At 45.0% G+C, this 19358-nt stretch overlaps 1 protein-coding gene across 6 annotated transcripts in view; it reads right to left on the bottom strand.

The window, feature by feature from the left end:
- TIAM1 (TIAM Rac1 associated GEF 1) overlaps positions 1-19358 on the bottom strand; it is a 202932-nt gene that overhangs the window by 31342 nt on the left and 152232 nt on the right. For 5 of the 6 annotated variants that reach the window (XM_049627937.1, XM_049627939.1, XM_049627941.1 and 2 more), the window contains one exon: positions 9621-9724. In XM_049627937.1, coding sequence (XP_049483894.1) covers positions 9621-9724 — 104 coding nt within the window. Of the gene's footprint in view, positions 1-5155; positions 8525-9620; positions 9725-19358 lie in introns of those variants that run through there. The other variant, XM_049627943.1, reaches the window with a different exon arrangement.

Below are 19358 nucleotides of genomic sequence, written 5' to 3'. Positions count from 1 at the left end.
AAAAGGCAAGGCAGATGAAGTTACCCCTCGCTAGAGAGACCTGTCTGACATCTGTTCCGCCTCAAGATGTCCTTCCTGGTTAATGAACTGCCACACATGAATTACATCTCTCCCTCCCCCGCCCCGCCCCCCACCGCTCTGCACATATGAGAGCTCCGATGCTCAAAACAACCATAACAATAATTGCTAACACATTCCGAGTGCTCACCACATGCCAGGCACTTGTCTGATGTAGTTAACCCTCCCGCAGGGTGAGTAAGGGCTATTAGCATTCCTACAAAACAGCTGAGACAAAGGAGGCCCAGAGAGGTTAAGGAGCTCATCTGAGATTGCACAGCTCCAAAGCGGCAGAGCTGGGATTTGAGCCAGGCAGTGTGGATCAAAGCCTGTGTTCATAACTACTCTGCAAGAGGCATACAAATAAGGGGACAGAGAAACAGAAAAATGAAATGCATTCCACTCAAAATACAAGGCTAATTAATTAGCACACCCCCAGGTAAGTAAACTATACTTTGCAATGTCAGAAGATGATTTTATAAGCTAAGATTCTTTCTGGCTCTGTTAAAGATTGGCCCTAAGGCAACCTTCTAGATAATGACAGATACTCATATATTTTAAGAAAAAAAAAAAAAAAATTCTGTCTCTGTAGCTTCTCCAAACAGAAAGATACCTCCTCGGGAGTAAAGGCTGTTGGGCCCTGAATAAGGCTTCCGTGGGGGAGTCCAGCCTCCACCCAGTCTCTGTCCAGGATGATTCAGGTAGAAGTTGAGGGTTCTAGGATTCTAAAGTTCCAGTTTTCCAAGTTATGCAAGACAGTTCTCCAGAGCGTGGGTGGTAGAAGTGCTGCTGAAAATCCCTGGGCCCAGTGCTTGGCCACCTCGGCTGCATATGGGACTCACCTGGGGAACATGCCCAGCTAACCCTCCAGGTCAATTCAGTCAGGATCTCCAGGATGGGATGAGCCAGCATATTTTTTAAAGCCCCTGATGGAATGACTCCAGAGGCTACTTCGCAGCACAAAATCTAGTTTATTAATATTTGTCCAAATGTGCCACCCTACAAATGTTTGCCGGCATCCTCGAAGGCAGGCTGTCCACTCCTCCTCCTCCTCCTCTCCCCGGCTTCCATTCTCTAATTCATCCCTCAGCACAGACTATTCCCAATCAACACGTGTGCAAATAAAGAACGACGTCTATCACCCACGTACCCAGGAAGAACATGAGAAGAACATCTTCCCCAAAACAACAGTTGCCGCCCAGAGCTGAAAGTCAACGCTGGCATTTTTGTGCAGGGCAGAGGAGCTAAAACCAAGGGGACCCCATGGGGGCAATCTCTTAAATGCAGAGGAGGGCAGCCAACATTAATATGCCTTTTCTTCATTAGCACATCCCGAAGGGAAGGGAGCCTGGAATAAAGGCAGGACAAGGACTAGGGAAATCAGAACCTAACAAGGATACGTTAACAACAATGGCATGACAAGCCAAGAGTAGAGCCAGATCCACAAAATTATTCTTTCAATTCTCTTGCAATGACCGCAGCTTACTCGCTGCTAGTGCTAACCCTAGTCTTATGTGCCAGAAGGTATTAGTCACCTGTCAGGGGCACTGTTCAATGTTCTCTATGGATTCAGCGTTCCAGACATTGTATATTCCCATGAAGAATCCTCCCTTCAGTGACTGACAAAAAAAACAAAAAAAAAAACAAAAAAAAACTCACCAAAATGGGCTCAACTGTATGATATGTGAATTATATCTCAACAAGGCCGTTAAAAAAGAATTTAATCGAAGCTTGTTTCTGTAGAAACCAACTACACAGTTTTATTTAGTTATGTTAGTGTTTTACTAACTTGTCACCCTGAAACATCCAGTTTAAATATGGCTTTGTCTTAAAAATGGCACAGGAATAAAAGACCCGTTGTAACAAAAATGCTCACACATCTTTTAAATGATCCAGTGATGATTTATATCATCTGCATTATAACATAGACATGACAGGGGGGTTGGGGGAGAAAACCTCACCAAAACTAAAATCCTGTGGGCGAGAAAGTCTGACAAGTAACTGCCCTGCTCTCCAGCTTTTCCCACCTGACTTTTACTGTTCGGATTTAGCAATTCTGCAAAGGAAACTAACGCAACAAACGTATAACTGGCACCTTTCCTTTCACAAAGCTTTTCTAACCGGCCCGGCACCAACCACAGCTACCTGTCATTTCCCTGCAGATGAACATCAAAGCTACTCCTCATGATAAATAAATCCATCCCTTCGTTCCCATCAGAGATGCAACACACCTTTCTGCACTTTTATCATTTAGACAGGTTACCATGTGAAATCCAATGTCCTCCTATGGTATACCAAGGGCGTCTCACACTTTCAGGAGGGGCCAAAGTTACAACCTGGGGACTCTGACACATAGCAAAGGCAGAGGATTCCAGAAGACACTTCCCTTTGTGCTCCCAGTTCTCACTACACTGACCTGTTGCCATTCTCCCCGACATCTACGTATAGTAATGGAAGGTGTGGGAAGGTCTTTCCAGGTTTTTATTCCCTTGGTTTCACCACACTCTGAGGTTTCCATTTTCAAGAGTGTGAGGAGAGCTTCTGACTTTACCTGTGTGAAGCTCACTACTTCTAAGGTCTGGTATCCTTATTTTAAGCAGGTCCAAGGGGAGAGCTAAGGTTAGTGGGCTGTGGGCCAGGGCTATGGTGCATCTAAACCTAGCCACGTCCTATCCAACCTCACTCCAAACACCCGGCCTACTCCTCTTTCTCCCGCTCTGAGCCAAGTTCTGGATTCTATTAGGAAAAACCTTTAGCATCCCAGAGACACCCCCAAATTCCCTTAAGTCCTCTTCTGAGAGTTCAAAGCCTTAGGCATCCCTTCCTTATTAGACACAATCCTCAGCTTAGGACAGATTTAGCTAGGTGGTCTCTAACACAGAGGAGGGGGTTAATGAAGTTTCAACATGGGCAACCCTGTTCTCTGATTCAAGATATAAACTCTCACGAGGAACACGGACGTAATCTCAACATGGACGAAGTCTGCTTACTGTCAATTCCATGTTATTTAAATAAGGAATAAAAAGACAGAATTTCAAGTTACAGTGCATACTGGCAAAGCACGTTTTACAAAACTCATAAGGAAACTTTTGCTTGGAAACACTTAACCTAAAATGATGTCATCGAGTTTGAGAATTTTGTTTTACTAAAATCTGACCCAAAAAACATCCTTAGAAGGCAGTATGAAATGCAGGTATTTTCTAGAAGAATGCAGAGATTTTGTATGCTGTGGCCCAACTTTTAAGTCCCCCTGACCCTATGCTGTGGCCAGAACTTTTTTTCTTTTTTTAACATCAAGGTCCTAGGGAGCTAGGCCACGATGTAGGATGTACGAGGAACGCAAAGCTTCCCCCGCTCTGTCACGGAGCGTTTTGTGGTCTCCTCGTTATTCTACACCAAGCTCCGGGGTCAGAGATGCCCGGAGAGGCGGCTGCTGTGGGGGGGTTCTCAACACACTCCCAAAAGCCAAGTGTCCTGGAACCAGGACAAGGGGAGAAGGGCAGCTCGGGAGGAGGGGACAGCGAGGTTTCTGCAATGGGAGAAGTACAGACCTCTCCCGGCTTGAGGACTGCAATCAGTCACCCTGGAAACAGAAAAGCACTTTCAGGCATTTCAGAGCTGCCGGTTAGAGACTGTTCAAGGTAGCAAAGCCGTTCTACTGCCATAGCTCGGAATTATCCAACCACCATGCAGAAGAGAGTACACAATTGCAGGAGGAAATGGACCACTTTACTGGGGCCAGCATGAAGCTCAATGTTTATAATATCGCTTTCTTCCTGTGGAAGATGAAAAGAAAGTACAAAAAGAAGGGGGAGGCTTTTAAGTACACACTATTGACTCAAGCTACCCAGCTGTTTAAGCCCTTCCTGTTATGCAACCACCGAGGGCAATTTCTATCTCTAGAGGAGTTCAGAGTCCTAAAACTGTCCTTTAAGTGTGACCGATTTAACACATCCCACAGATTTAAAAGGGGCCGGAGTGGCCTAAAATCTTATAACCTTTACTTAAGCTCTTTTGGAGACAAACACCAAAGTCATGTTCTCTATAATTTCAGAGACCACTATACACAATGGCAATCCCCATAGTTTTCCATCACCTTCTCTGTCTCCTTTTGAACAAACTTTGAAGAAGAGACCTCTAGGAAGGACGAAGGCTCAACTGAGTAAATCGGGTGTACTTACTGCCAAAGTTCAAGCTGCACTAAGTGACACAAAGATCGCACGGCGGGCAGACTCCAATGTTAATATGAAGCTCTTTTTAAAAGTCCAGTGTGATTTGGTTAAATGAGTCCTTGTCATTAACCCACCAGATTGTCTTACTAGGGACTCAACACTTACTACAGGAACTGACACGTACAATAGAAGTCAGTGGACGTCAAACCACCAACACATTCCCTGCGCCGACGCATCTATAAACATCTCCTTCTCAAGTAAGCAGAGATCAAGTCCAAAACACTTAAAACGTTGTAGGAGGCAAGGTGAACACCCTTCTTCCAGAAACACATGCGGAACACTCTGAGGTGGGGTTAGGGGAGATTTGCCATACACATAATACAAACACACTCGAAATCTCAACAACCAAAAGAAAGGGGGAAAACTCCACCCTCACTTCGTTTTAAAAATACACGCTACTGGGGCCCCTGGGTGGCTCAGTCGGTTAGGCGTCCGACTTCGGCTCAGGTCATGATCTCGCGGTCCGTGAGTTCGAGCCCCGCGTCGGGCTCTGTGCCGACGGCTCGGAGCCTGGAGCCCGCCTCGGATTCTGTGGCTCTCCCTCTCTCTGCCCCTCCCCTGCTCGCGCTCTGTCTCTCGCTCAAAAATAAGTAAAACATTTTTAAAAATTGTTAAACAAAATACATATCACATCTTCAGGCCATTTAAGAATGAAAAAATATATATATAAATGTGAAGATTCGAGGCAAATTCGGCTTCACACCAACTACCGATGCCCACCCCCATGCTAAACTACATGTCTCTTTATCAACAAGGGGAACTGGAGGGCAAAAAGACGCAATATGGGGAAACGGGGCTGGAAGACAATTCAGCTGGAAAGTCATAACAGAAACAAGGTTAGCAAGACAGAATTCAAACATGCTCACCAGAGGAAGCGTCTGATACACAGAGTCACCGGACTTGTAACTGTGTTCGATCCTGGGCTTGCGCTTTATTTTCCACAGTGCAGACATCATCAGGAATATATTCTCATGGTAATGCTACCACCTGACATGCTCCGCACAGAAAGAGAAGTTTCCTAAAATACCCCGAGAGCGCCAAACGCCTTCCAGTTCCCAAGGGAGCATCCTCTCACACAGACAGCCCATGCGGGCTCGCCGGTGAAACCTACTGTCGCATCTCAACACAGCAAGGAGGGCAGCAGTGCGCCCCCCGTCCCCAGACCAGCACCCCTCTTCCCGTCAGCGGCCTCTGGGATGGGGTCAAAGGCTAACTCGCGGACTAGAATTCATGCTTTGATTTCACCTGGCTAACCAACAAAAGTTCCAGAAAGGGAGAATCAAAAGGGACCAGAACACAAAGCCGAAAAAGCCTGCCCAGGATGTGAGCAGCCTGCTCTGCGGCCAAGATCAGCTGATTGGCCAGCGTCATGCCGTGCTCGGGGATATTCAACCCGGCAGGCTCCCACAACTTTGAAGACACCCCTCTCTCACTGAGTCGGGAGCAGGCACTAAAAAACAAATAGATAAATAAATAAAAACAAACTGCGTTCTTTGAACAGCTTATGTTTTCACATCTTCCGCTAATGCTTTGTTACTAAAGCAGACATTTCCAAGACAATCCCAATTTGGATTAAAAAGAAAAAAAAAAAAAGAGAGAAGGCAAGGCTTTCAGAATGGAAATGTTCTGAAAATTATTCTAATACATTGGCTAAATGGAAAACAAAATCACAGCTGCCAGGGGGCCTGGGATGCATAACGACAGCCGACAGCCGGGAGCTCATCAGCATTCATTTCCAGAGACAAGAGTTTTCCAGGAGAAGCAGAGAAACCAGTGGCCGGTGGAGAAGGCCCCCTTTGAGGCTATCACCACAGTCACAAGAGGAGGGAGGTGGCTCACAAAGAGGCTAGACTGCCCCCCTGCGGTGTGGGAGCCCCGCCCCCACCCCGGGGCCACCAATGCCCGGCAAGCTCATAATTATCTACTTGCTTAACCCCAAAAGGCCACAAATAGCGAAAACTGCTATTTACAAAAAAAAAAAAAAAAAATCAAAAAACACATTAACACTCAAGCCTGCATTCTCTTGTATTCTGCCCAATGTTTCGTAAAGCAATTCATTTAGGAAGAGCAACAAAAATATTAAACAAAAAAAAAATCAACAGTCTTCACACACTCAGCAGGAAGAAAGAAAAAAATGACTGCTTGTTTCATTTCATGTCATTTCTTGACTTGTTTGTTTATTTACTTGTTTTTACATTCTACACCTAGCCTGGTGCATTCGAAGCAAAGGCTAAACCATCCTTCCGTGTTTACGGCAGCTTACAACTTAAAAATTAACGTTTGGTTTATTCTCAAGAAGAATTACTGATCTAGGAGACATGTCAAAAGAATAAGCTTGATCAAGAAACTCTTGCTCTTAATTTTTTTTTTTTTTAATGTTTACTTACTTTTGGGGGAGAGAGGGAGAGAGAGAGAGAGAGAGCGCGCGTGCGTGCTCAAGAGCTCAGGCGCGTCCGTGGAGGGGGAGGGGCTAGCAGGGAGAGAGGGAGCCACAGAATCTGAAGCAGGCTCCAGGCTCTGAGCCGGCAACACACAGCCTGATGCGGGGCTCGAACCCACAAACCACAAGATCATGACCTGAGCCCAAGTTGGAAGCTTAACTGACTGAGGCACCCCCAGGTATTCCTTACTTTAAATCATAAGAAAAGACACCCCAAAAGCTTAAGCATTAAGAAAATATTTAAGTGGCTAATGAGTTTCTAGCTAATTGACTTACACAGCACATTAATTAATTAACTCCTTTTTCTGAAACTTGGTATTTAACACCACACTTTAACCAATGTGGCCAGAAGATAGTTTTACCATAGCCGATAACAATACAAGGCCTGGTTTTGCCATCTCAGAGCTGTGTGACCTTCAGTGAGTTGTTAACCTCTCTGTTCCAATGTCATTACCTATAAGATAGAGGGAATCATAGGATTTCTCTCTCAGAGGTATTGCGAGCATGAGGGAAGTTAATATGAATGGTGTCCAATATGTACAAGAATCCACAGTAGGACCCAGACTCCAGAAGAACCATTTGCACAATTTAAGATTTTTGCTTCCAAATATCCAAAGTGAGAAAGTAACTCATTAAAGGCTAATTCAGTTAACTAACTTGGGTTGAGTGACAAAATCATTCAACTAAAGATAAAATGTGAATCAAAGCAAACCTAGGGAGTATTTTCAGGTACAGAATCACACAGTGCCCTCCGACCTGGTGAAAAGAAAAGATGAACCTATGTTTTTAGCACGGGTCACTGCACTAGCTTCAAAAATACTGATCATCACCCAAACTTGTCATCAATAACTCTGAAGCTGTTCTCTCAGGAAAGCGCACTGAGCATCGCTACAGTGAAATCCAGGGACGAGCTGGCCTGTTCCTGCACCTGACCCTGTCTGTTCCAGGCGAGCTGTAGGGCCTGTTCTCTGGAGAAAGAACCATGAAGTCAGACAGGCATTCACAGGCAGTCAACAAAACCCCAGGGCCCCTTCCTTCCTCTCCACTGCCAGACCTAATATTATAGAGGACCCTGTTTAGGACCTCATGACTCACAAAATTTTAAATGAAAACAATCTCAAAATCCACAAGGAATGAGAACACGGGGCTATTACAGTGAGGTAAAAATGATCCAAGTTCAAAAGTATTCAGAGATTAATGTTTTAGATATAGGAAAAATAGCCGTATTCCTAAATCAAATTAGAAACTGAGAATTAACATTCAATAACAAAATAACTTAATAAATACCTTTCGAAATATCTGACCCCAGTTTGGAAATATCCATTTCTCCCTGAGGGGGGCTGTCCCTGTCTCCTCCCCCAAGTATGTAAAAGTAAAGTAAGGGCCACAAACATAAAAAAGGTAAGTTTAAGCAAGTTTTTGTTTGTTTGGGTTTTTTTGGCTTTAAATGAAATGTGTGTATTTCCATTCATCTGTGGGGTTTTTTTTTTTAATGCTTATTTTTGAGACAGAGAGAGAGAGAGAATGCAAGATGGGGAGGGGCAGAGAAAGGGGGACAGAGTATCCGAAGCGGGCTCCGTGCTGACAGCAGAGAGCCCGATGTGGGGCTCGAACTCACGAACCACGAGATCTTGACCTGAGCCGAAGTGGGACACTCAACCAACGAAGCCACCCAGGTGCCCTACCATTCATCTGCGTTTTAATTAATAACCAACATAAAGCCCTTTACAAATATTAAAGTTAGTTTCAAATATTAAATTTGAAAGTTCAAATATTAAATTTCCAAATATTAAATTTCCATATTAAATATTAAATTTTATATTCAAATATTAAATTTTATATTGCGCCCAACTTAGAAAGGACACCAAGGAAGGTAATCCCATGAGGACCAAAGACACACACATGGGTAAAAGTGACACAGGCACTCAAGAGAGTCTTACAGAGACAGAAACACCAAGAGAGACAAAAAAAAAAAAAAAAAAAGGACACATAGAGAAATGCAGATTTTTTAAAATAAGGGTTCATATTTGAATCATATATTTCCCTGGCCAACGTGCTCTCCTACTGTTATATTATTTGACCTCCCCAGTCATCCAATCACTGGGCGAAGGCAAGAATCACCCTGTTACAGGATTTGATCAGGGCAAGTGGTAAATATCAAACAGAAGAACAAAAGCTAGGTGGAGGGATCAAAATAAACACGTGCGTATTATTTGTTTTTGTTTTTTTTTTTTTAAGGTGAATAAATACAGAAACAGAATCACATACAATGACTTTTGCTGCGGAAGGGCCTTTGGACAGAGGTAACACCAGGTTTTCAAACTGTCGTACTCTGGAGACTGTGCTAAGAAGACGTTACTTACTGATCCACAGAACCCTCTGGGAAGTGACGGTGGAAGGGTGGAAGCATGATGAATTATGGGAAACAAATACTCCGCCTTCCACCAAAGAGAGGCAGAATAAGGCCTCAGCCAACCAAGGAACATGCTATTCGAATAAATTAAAAGATGGTTTCTTTCCCTTTAACAGGAGCCACACACAGACAATCCAAGAAGAGTTCAGTGCAGAAACCAGAAGAGCAAGAAGGTGTAACTGACCCAGCGGCACACAAACTCGATGCTGCCTTTTCAAGCACAGACGGAGACGTAAGAAGGAAATCGGATGAAATGAGACTTGAACCCATGCAAAGGGACTTCTGCCCTGTAAGCTCACGCACAGGTTTGTTACCAAGGTGGTAATTTGGATTTTGTGTCTTATTTAGTGACCTCTCAGAGTAAAAGCACTTGGTCCCGGGGAGAGGCCTCCTGACCGCATACGGCTGCAAAGGTGACGTGTCGGTTGTGATTCTTCGGTGGTTTGACACGTGGGACGTGAAAATGAAAATCTCTCACCTTGCTGCTGTGATCAGTTTCATCTGAGGATTCCAGGTCCGGCCCTTCGGTCTCCTCCAGAGCGGTCTCAGCACCACTGCCCTGCTCGCCGCACAGGCCGTGCCCTGCAAGACGACATCAGAGGAAAATGAGGGTCGGCATGTGCACCAACTGCTAAAAGCCATGCCTGTGCAAAGCGGGGCACGGGGTCAGGCTCACGACAGGTACATACATTGTGAGACCCTCCAAATACGAGCTCCACGATCTTGGCTCAGGAAGTGTGTTTTTATTGTTACTAGTATTATTTTTATATTATAGCATATATATATATATATTTTTTTTCCAATACCTAATTGTTATGATGCGCCCCGCCCCCCCACAACAAACTCAAGTTGAAGCCCTAACCTCCCACGCCATGGTATTTGGAGGTGGACCCAGGGACGTAAACATTCGGTCCACAATACGTATGATACCTGTTTTTGCGAAGTCTGGCAAGCTATAAACAGAACACCAAACTTCCATACTTCCCGGCATACTCTATGTAAAAGAGAAGGAAGAGAACACTGCAATCACAGGCCTCTGGGGGGCGCTTCTCAAATTTAAAGAGCATCTGAACCCACAGGGGATCACACTCTGCAGATTCAGATTCAAAAGATCTGGGGTCGAACCGAAAATTCTGCATTTCTCACAAGCCCCACGATGACACCAATCAGTACTGTAGGTCCACGGACCACACCTGGAGTTCCAAGGCTCTAAGACATTTAAAAACCTCTAGGTAATCTGATGAGACAGTGGTATAATCAAACCAGTCTGGCACTGGATCCGGGACGACAGCACCATCACTATAAATGGACAGGATAGAAGATGAGAGAGTTGAGGGAACCACTTTCTGACTCTTCGGATGAGAAAGCCTGGGTTTGCAAAGAGGTTGCCTTATCCAGTGACACCAGTACAGTCATAACCTGCCTGGCATCACTTTGTTTGGACTCGAAGTCAGCTGGGAAACAGGGAGGAAGCCCACCTCCCAGCGAGCACTGCTCCAAGATGGTATCCTGAGGTCTCCCCTCCTCCTCTGGAATGAAGCACCAACAAAGTGAATACACTCTGAATGAAAGTTTCTGTCTGTGTCCTCCCTTTTGCTCTGGCTCTAGGATTTTCTAATTACTGGCTCACTCTACCATATGGCAGTAGCAGTCAAAGAAAGCAGCTCAGTCAACTTGGTGGCTATCGACTATATCATATTGTCACCTCCGTGGGGAAAAAGTGATTGAACACTCTGTCCGGGGGCAGTGGCCTAGAGGCTGGGGCCAGAGAAAAGGGCAAGAGTTGATCTCCAATGCAGAGGAGCGGATGAGCTCATTTAGGGACACTTTGCTAAGCACTGAGCTCTTGGATCACAGAAACCACGGCTCACTCGGCACTGTCCTAAACAGCCAGGCTGCACAGCCCACAGGGCACCATTCACACTGCAGTCTGCAGAATGGCAACCCCCCTGCCTGTACAGCCAACTGCTGTGACCCTACAGACCCCACTGTGTAATGCAATGCCTGGGGGACAGCTGATGCTCACAAGGTAGTGAGAAAACAGATGAAAGGATTTCATTGTTAATGATACAGTGGCGCTAGGTATCCTGGGAAGGAAGGCAGGAAGGCAGGAAGGCAGGAAGGCAGGAAGGCAGGAAGGCAGGAAGGCAGGAAGGCAGGAAGGAAGGAGACAGGGGAAGGGAGAGAGAAAGAAAGAAAGAAAAAGAAAGAAAGAAAGAAAGAAAAAGAAAGAAAGAAAGAAAGAAAGAGGAAGGAAGGAAGGAAGGAAGGAAGGAAGGAAGGAAGGAAGGAAAAATCAGAGAGAAAGGAAAGGAAAGAAAAGAAAAGAGAAAAGAAAAGAAAAGAAAAGAAAAGAAAGGAAGGAAGGAGGGAAGGAGGAAGGGAAAGGAAAGAAAGGAGGGAACTTCACCTCTACACAACACTTAAGAATGATAAATAAAACATAACAAAATCCTTTTAAACATAGAGCTGAGCTCCAACGAGTCCCAGGGCCCAAAATGAAGACAATAAAAGAAGCTGGTGTGGTGGGGCCAGTCTAAAAGCTGTGGTGATATTGAGTAAATCCATCAGTCCCCAAACCCTAGAGCAGTGTTTCCCAAAGAGAGAAAGAGACCTACGGGTGTTAGGAGAGGAACAATTCTGGGGGGCGGGGTACAAAATGGCACATTTGGCAGACACTTAGTCTCCCTCGCTCCTGGCCACTAAATACAATTAGCACTCCCCAATCTCTGTGCCAATAAAAATGCACCCACACATTTCCCAACAGCGGTACCATCACAGCTTGGGAGCCAATGTCCTGGAGACTCTGGTTTCAACTGTAAAGACCAGAGACAGAAAACAGGTGTCAGATCGGCACAAGTTGGAGACCTGGAACTGACTCTCCCGCATTCATTCACACGGTTCCTTTGAAGGGCTACACCCTTGGTCTAAAAAGATGTAAAAAGATAAAAGAAACAGGTATTCATTGGCAAAAGGGAAGGGAAGGGGAGGAGAGAGAAGGGGAAGGGAGGGAAGGGGAGGGGAAGGGAGGGGAGGAGGGGAAAGGAAGCTTGTCTGATTCTGCCTACACTCTGGGACAGAAGACCAGGGAGGGAGCGGGGGGGGGGGGGGGGGCGGAGTTCTCCAAAGAGGATAACCACAGGCTGACCCCACGGGTGTTTGAGATTCAAATTTACACCATGTACTGCCTCCAGAAGACTCTATGTCTTAGTCAGCTTGGGCTTCTGTAACAAAAGACCACAGAGGTGGTGGCTTAAATAACAGACATTTATTTCTCTCAGTTCTGAAGGATGGAAGTCCAATGTCAAGGGGCTCACAGATTCAGTTCTTGGTGGAGACCCTTCCCCCGGCTTGTGGAAGGCTACCATCTCCCGATGTGCTCACATGACCTTTTCCTCGTGCACGTAAGGGAAGACTGAGCTCTGCTTGCTTGCTCTCCTTACGAGGACACTAACCCCATATGGGGGGGACCCCATCATGGGGTCCTACTTTCACAACTTTAGCTAAGCCTGATTACCTCCTAAAGGCCCCAACTCCAAAGAACAATCACACGGGGCTCACGGCTTCAATGTATAGATTTTGGCAGGACACAAACATTCAGTCCGTGACACTTAAGATGAACAAACTACCTTAAAATCATTGTAGATTTGTATTCCAAGGGCTCTGGCAAAGACACAATCAAAATCCCTCTGGACGAATTCACTCTTAAAGACGGTATCATATAATGCCCAGAGATAAAGCTTGATCAAATAAAAACTCCTAGTCCATTATTAGAAAACCCAGGAAGAACCAGGTCCCCATGAGTGAGAAGCAGCAGACACAATGAACAACAGAAGCAGATTCCCAAGGAATGATACTGTAATCATCAGATACAGAATGGCAAGTATGCATAAAAATATATTTTTTTAAAAGGGACAAGAGGTAACTTCAGAAAACACCAGGTAAATTCACAGAGTTTTTAAAAATGAGAACTAACCACTGAAATAAAATGCTCAATAGGTAAGAATAAAAGTTCAAGAAAGAATAAAAGATCTATCTGAAGAAAGCACAAAAATCTTCAAATGCTAACACGACCAATATAGAATTGTATTTCCAGCTAAAATATTATTCAATAAGGAGAATATAATGTTCTCTGAGAAACAAAGAGTGAGAAAGTTTGCTACAAACAGAACCTCACTAAAACAAACAAAACAAACAAAACAAACAAACAAGCAAACAAACGAACCCCACCTCTCTAAGGGATATACAGCTGTACCTTGGAAATATTGTGAGTTTGGGTCTAGACCACTGCAATGCAGTGGATATCACAATAAAGCAAGTCAGATGAATTTTTTGGTTTCCCAGTGCATATAAGAGTTATATTTACACTACATTGTAGTCTATTAAGTGTGCAATAGCATTATGTCTTTAAAAAGTTTGATTTTCTAATGTTTACTTATTTATTTTGAGTGAGAGAGTGAGCGGGGGATTGACAGGGAGAGAGGGAGAGAGAATCCCAAGCAGGTTCTGCACTGTCAGTGCAGAGCTGGAACTCACAACCCATGAGATCATGACCTGAGCCAAAATACAGTTGGACGCTTAATGGACAGAGCTACCCAGGCACCCTCTGACGATTTTATTTTTAGGAGCACCTGGGTTGCTCAGTCTGTTAAGCATCCGACTTCGGCTCAGGTCATGATCTGGCAATTCATGAGTTCCAGCCCCACGGTAGGCTCAGAGCCTGGAGCCTGCTTTGGATTCTGTGTCTCCCTCTCTCGCTCTGCCCCTCCCCCACTCACTCACGCTCGGTCTCTCTCTCTCTCTCTCTCTCTCTCTCTCTCAAAAATAAATAAACGTTAAAAAAAAAAAAAAACTAAAGGGACGGGAAGATATAGTTGGCCAATGTAAAGAAAGCGCGACAAATGTCAGACAAAACAGATTTAGCCACCACGTGAAGATGTATCAATCGTTATTAAGCTTGATCCATGAATAGATTTCAAACCCTTTTTCTAAGAATTTGTGAGTGTGCATCTTCCCCAAGGGTCGGCAATTTATACAAGCAGGCCACACATCAGACCACAACATAAACCTCAACAAATTCCGAAGAGTCTGTATTCAGCCTCAGACTACACTTAGCAGCATTTTGGGGGAACTGAATTGGTGACAAAAGAGCAAAAAGCCAGTAACACCAGAGACAGTTTTAGAGAAAAAGAACAAGATTACACAACGTTACAGTAGTTTCCCTACCAGATCCCAAAATGTATTATAAAGCACAGGCTAACAGAGCATAGAGCCCAGAAACGGCCCTTCCGCATAGGGGGGCGTGATATGCACAGTACATGTGCCGCTTCAGACCCCAGGGAACAGAATGGTACATCTGCTAAACGTTATGACAGAAGACTACTCACATGGAGAAATAGAAAGTTGTACCCTAACACACACCATTCACAAAAATCAATACCGGGGGGGCATACACCAGAAGAATGTCAGGAGCCCCAAGTATGAAATCTTTTATAAGAAAATACAGAAGACAAGGTTGGTTACCTTAGGAAAGAGAAGGGTTTCTTAAATAAGATATAAAAAGCACAAATCATAGGAGACAGAAACATCAGATTTTATTAAAATTAAAAACCCTTCTGGGGCACGTGGGTGGCTCAGTCAGTTAAGCATCCAACTCTTGATTTCGGTTTAGGACACGATTTCACAGTTCGTGAGTTTGAGTCCCCCATCGGGCTCTGAGCTGACAGTGCGGAGCCTGCTGGGGATTCTCTCTCTCTCCCTCTCTCTCTCTGCCCCTCTGTCTCTCACCCAAAATAAATAAATAAACTTTAAAAAATAAATAAATCGAATTAAATTAAAACCCTTCGTCAAAATGCAACAAGACACAGTATAAACTGAGAAAAGTTATTTTCAACATATAACTGGCAAAAACATTAATATCTAATAAAGGGACTCCTATGAATCAGTATCTATAGGTGTATCCGATTCTAAAGCAAGTGTTCTTTCCCACTTCACTATGCGATGCTTCTGCCCTTAGCTGAAGACAAAAATTAATAAGAGAGAAAGAGCAATGCAGCTGGTAGAGCTGTTTGCAAACTGATGATTCTGTCCATCCCTTTGAGCACAGACTTCTGTGTCACTTTTTCTCCACCCCATGAACTGGAACTGGCCTTGTGAGCTGCTTCAATCGACAGAACGTGACATAGATGGTGAGATAAAAATTCCAAGCCAGGGCCTCACGAGTTCTCACAGATTCTGGTTTGCCCCCAGGATCTGTGAGCTCACCAGACAAACCACCGGCTAGCCTCCTGAGGTCCAGCCAACCAAGCACCAAACGTACAAGTGAGGCCATCTTGTAAGCCAGCCCCAGTCAAGCCACCAGACGACACAGCCAAATGTGCCACTCCGGGCAAGGGCAGCAAGGACCCAGCTGAGCCCCGCCCAAAACTGCCAAACACAGAAGAACGAGCAAGGAAAATGACTGTCCTGGGATGGTTTGGTACCCAGCAGAAGATAACCAGGAAATGGGTCAGGGGGATTTAGTAATCAAAGAAAGCCAGAGAGGCAGGAACAGGGACTTCAAAGAGATGAGGTCATGTTCTGGCTCCTATGCTTCAAGGCCTTCTCCGAACATCCCCCAGCTTAAAAGGCTTATGCAAAAACACCGCTGAGGTTTTTTGGCAGCCTCAGTACAGTTTTGCAACATCCTATCTCAGGTCTCCACCGCCTTCACTACAAGAGACTTTCCTCCAACAACAGACACCGAAGGAATTTTCTTCTTTGTCCCGGAAGGAGCTGCCCCCATTTACTTCCTAGTGCACCCCCCCACACACTGGCTCTGCTGACCATCAGAGAGATGGGAGAGCCGAAGATAAGGCTGAGAGGTGGCTGAAGAAGTGGTCACAGCAAGGGAGCCGCCACCTCACCTCCATTCCATCCCCACGTTTAGCACAACGTCTGGCACAGAGGAGGTGCCCAGTAGCCATGTGGCAGCACAGAGAAGAAGCGGGGCCAAATCTGAAGAGACAGTGGGTTGACAGGGGGCTGGGCAGCCCCAGAGAATGAGGAAGCACAGAGTAGGGCTGAGGCTGGGGGGGACGGGACCTAGAAGCACCATAAATAACATTCATTGTTGCAAATAGGTGCGGTCATTTCTTCACTTTTTAAAATGATTTTCATATCGGGGCACCTGGGCGGCTCAGTCGGTTGAGCATCGGACTCTTGGTTTCGGCTCCGGTCATGATCTCACAGTTCGGGAGTTCGAGCCCTGCGTTGGGGTCCGCTCTAAGCATGGAATCTGCTTTGGATTCTCTCTTCCTCTCCCTCTGCCCCTTCCCCCTCCAAAAGAAAATCCTTACAATGATTTTCCCCTCATAACAATGCTCTGGTGACCAAGAAAACCTTTGTGACGAGCATAGCCCACTCACAACTAGCAGGATGCACACATCAACGTAAGCCTGCGTTTAGATTTATCTTTAATTTACTTGGTTGAGACACATTCACTCTGGCTCCATTTAAGTCCCTTTGGGACTTAAAGAAAGAAGATAAAAATCTTTCGCTTATGAGATGTACTAACAATGTGTACTACATAAGCAGATTCTCCAAATCGAACATTTCCAAAGAGGGACCGATTATAACAGTGATTTTCATAATGCCTTGATTAATGCCTGAGTTTAAAGTTCTGTGAGGAAAAAAAAAATGGTTGGAGGACAAGGGGGCAAGAAAAGGTTAGATACTGTCAATAAAAACATTTAGCTGAAATTTAACCACTAGGCCAGGATTTTATTTTGCTTTTTAGTCACTTTACTGTCATATAAGAATTCCATAGAAACACTCATAATATATGTATATGATCAGCATAAACACTCTTTCCACAACAAATCTAAAAAGCAAAAGTAATTACAGAGGAAAAAAAAAATAATAGGTTAAAGTGCTCCAACTTTGACTTCATTGACAAATAACTTGTTCCCAGCCAAATTTCACAAAATCTCAGTGTCCGTTTCTCTACGGAGAGAAATGTTTACATCCCCCAAAACCGTAGATCTAAGCGTTACCGACTCTGTTAATCTGTTGTAAAAGCCAAATAATACAAGGTTCATTACTGTTCTTTTAAAATACACACACGGAGGCTCTGAAATTCTGAACCATTTTTCCCCACACACAGGATTTCGAGGGTGTCGTCAACCCAATCCGGCCGGAAATCAAGACTAGATGTTTGGCTCTCGCCAGCAGGGCCTCAGGAAGCAAGCCAGGTGCTGTGTGACAAAACCATGGGGCCCAGACAGTTTACAAAACGCACGTGGCTCCAAATTTTATCAACAAACAAACAGAAGACCGTGTGCTACTGGTATCTGGGAGACTTCAGAGCCTCCGAAGGATGGGGCCATATTTGTTTGCAGGAAAAAAATCTGTGCGGTGCCTATTTCTCTGTTGTGTCTCCCTGCTGCCTGATTGTCTTGTGTTTTCAGAATCAAGCTCCAGACAATCTGCACGGAACAACGGTCCGAAATAGACTTGTACGTTCCACAGGCACTGAGGGAAGCAGGCTCTGCCCGCAAATCAAACAACTGTCCGTGGTGGGTGCTCAACCAGTCCTCTGACCAAGGTGCCTTGGGCTCTCCCAACTGTCACAGAAGCCTTTCCTGTTACAACAAACTCTGCTTAATCTACTTCCTCCAGGAGGGGTATGTGTACTCGGACAGACTCTAATCCTCCACTTAGCATCAGACAGATGTGCCTGAGGTATATCAAGGGGGGAGGGGGGCGCTCGACTCTCCAAACAACGATGGCCCCAACTGTCCTTGACGCGCATAGGCCGGAGTGAGCTGCAGACGCCCAGCTCGGCTTCCATAATGACCACTTTTCAAACAAGAACCAACTTCAGTTTGCTGAACTCTGGCACTTCTATTGTAACACTGAGCTAAATGAGGGCGCCGGCTTTGCCCCAACCCGTCGAGAGGAATTTTAGAGAAGATAAAGCAGAGCTGCATTCACCATAACAATTAAATGGATGCGAGCCTTGATGGCGGGATTTAAAATGAAAGACGCAAACAGATGTTTTGAGGCCTTGGAAAGACACCATTGATGCTCCTGTAGTGATTCTTTCGACTTACGTAAAATGTGGGGATTGCAGAATTACTGAAAGAAATACCTTTGTGCCAAGAATTAATTTCAATGATAAATATCTTATGCCAGAACAATCCTACTCACACTTGGGAGAAAGGCCTCAGAATAAGCATTTATTTGTTCTTTGCTCTTCCCTTGACCCAAAAGGCAGTGGGTGGGGGAGGCCCAGGGGGAGATGCCAGAGAAGGGTATTTGTGTTAGAATTCCCTCAATAAGTGTTTAATAAAAGCTTTGAAAATTATTGTACACCGAGATTTGCTTTTCTATATTGATGCTCACTGTGAATATTTCCCTAACTGGGTAATGTGGGTTTTCCTTCTAGTAAAGCGGGCCAGTGGCTCTCCAAGGGAGGAGATTTTGTTGCTCAGGGGACAGCTGACAATACGTGAAGAGATTTTGGTTGGCACAACTCGGGGAAGGGGCTACCGTTAACTTACAGTGGTTACATAAATGCACAGGACAGCCCCCCCCCACCACAAAGAATAACCTGGCTCCAGATGTGAGTAGCTCCAGAGGAGACCAGTATTCAAAATAAATCACACAGGAGCATTCGAGAGGCTTTCTGGAAACCTCACACAAACAGTGTTGCAACTTCCTACCTCAGCTTCCTCTTCACTCCAAGGTTCTCTCTATAACAACAGCCACTCAAGGGACTGTCGTTTTGTCTAGACATCCTTCCTCCATTTTCTTACCAGTACATCAGTAAACAAACATCTAAAAAAAAAAAAAGGTGGGGGGAGGGGGATGAAAGTAGCTCAAGAAAGATTTTGACAAGGACCCCAGGTGGTCAATGACTGAGAATGGGAAGCTGAGTCTCAGAACACAGAGGATGAGGTCTCTTATTTTCTACGCCAACACAGCAACCCATTTGCCACGCTTCCTTCTCAAGGGACACAAGGGCGGGGACACACTCCACATCCCCTAACGGATTTCCATTACAAAAATCTCAGGCCACAATATGATGTCAACAAATGCCACCACAGATGGTCTGCGTATGACCATAACTTTCCAATCACCTTGTCATTCTACCAAGACAATCAAAAGAGGATCAACAAAGACCGTTGGAGAGCAAAGGTAGTGGATCCCAATCCCAGCTGCACGTTAGAATCCC

Source organism: Panthera uncia, chromosome C2 (genome assembly GCF_023721935.1).
Source record: "Panthera uncia isolate 11264 chromosome C2, Puncia_PCG_1.0, whole genome shotgun sequence".
NCBI classification, from domain to species: domain Eukaryota; kingdom Metazoa; phylum Chordata; class Mammalia; order Carnivora; family Felidae; genus Panthera; species Panthera uncia.
The sequence above is the reverse complement of the archived record's forward strand: the minus strand, read 5'-3'. Positions and strand labels throughout refer to the sequence as shown.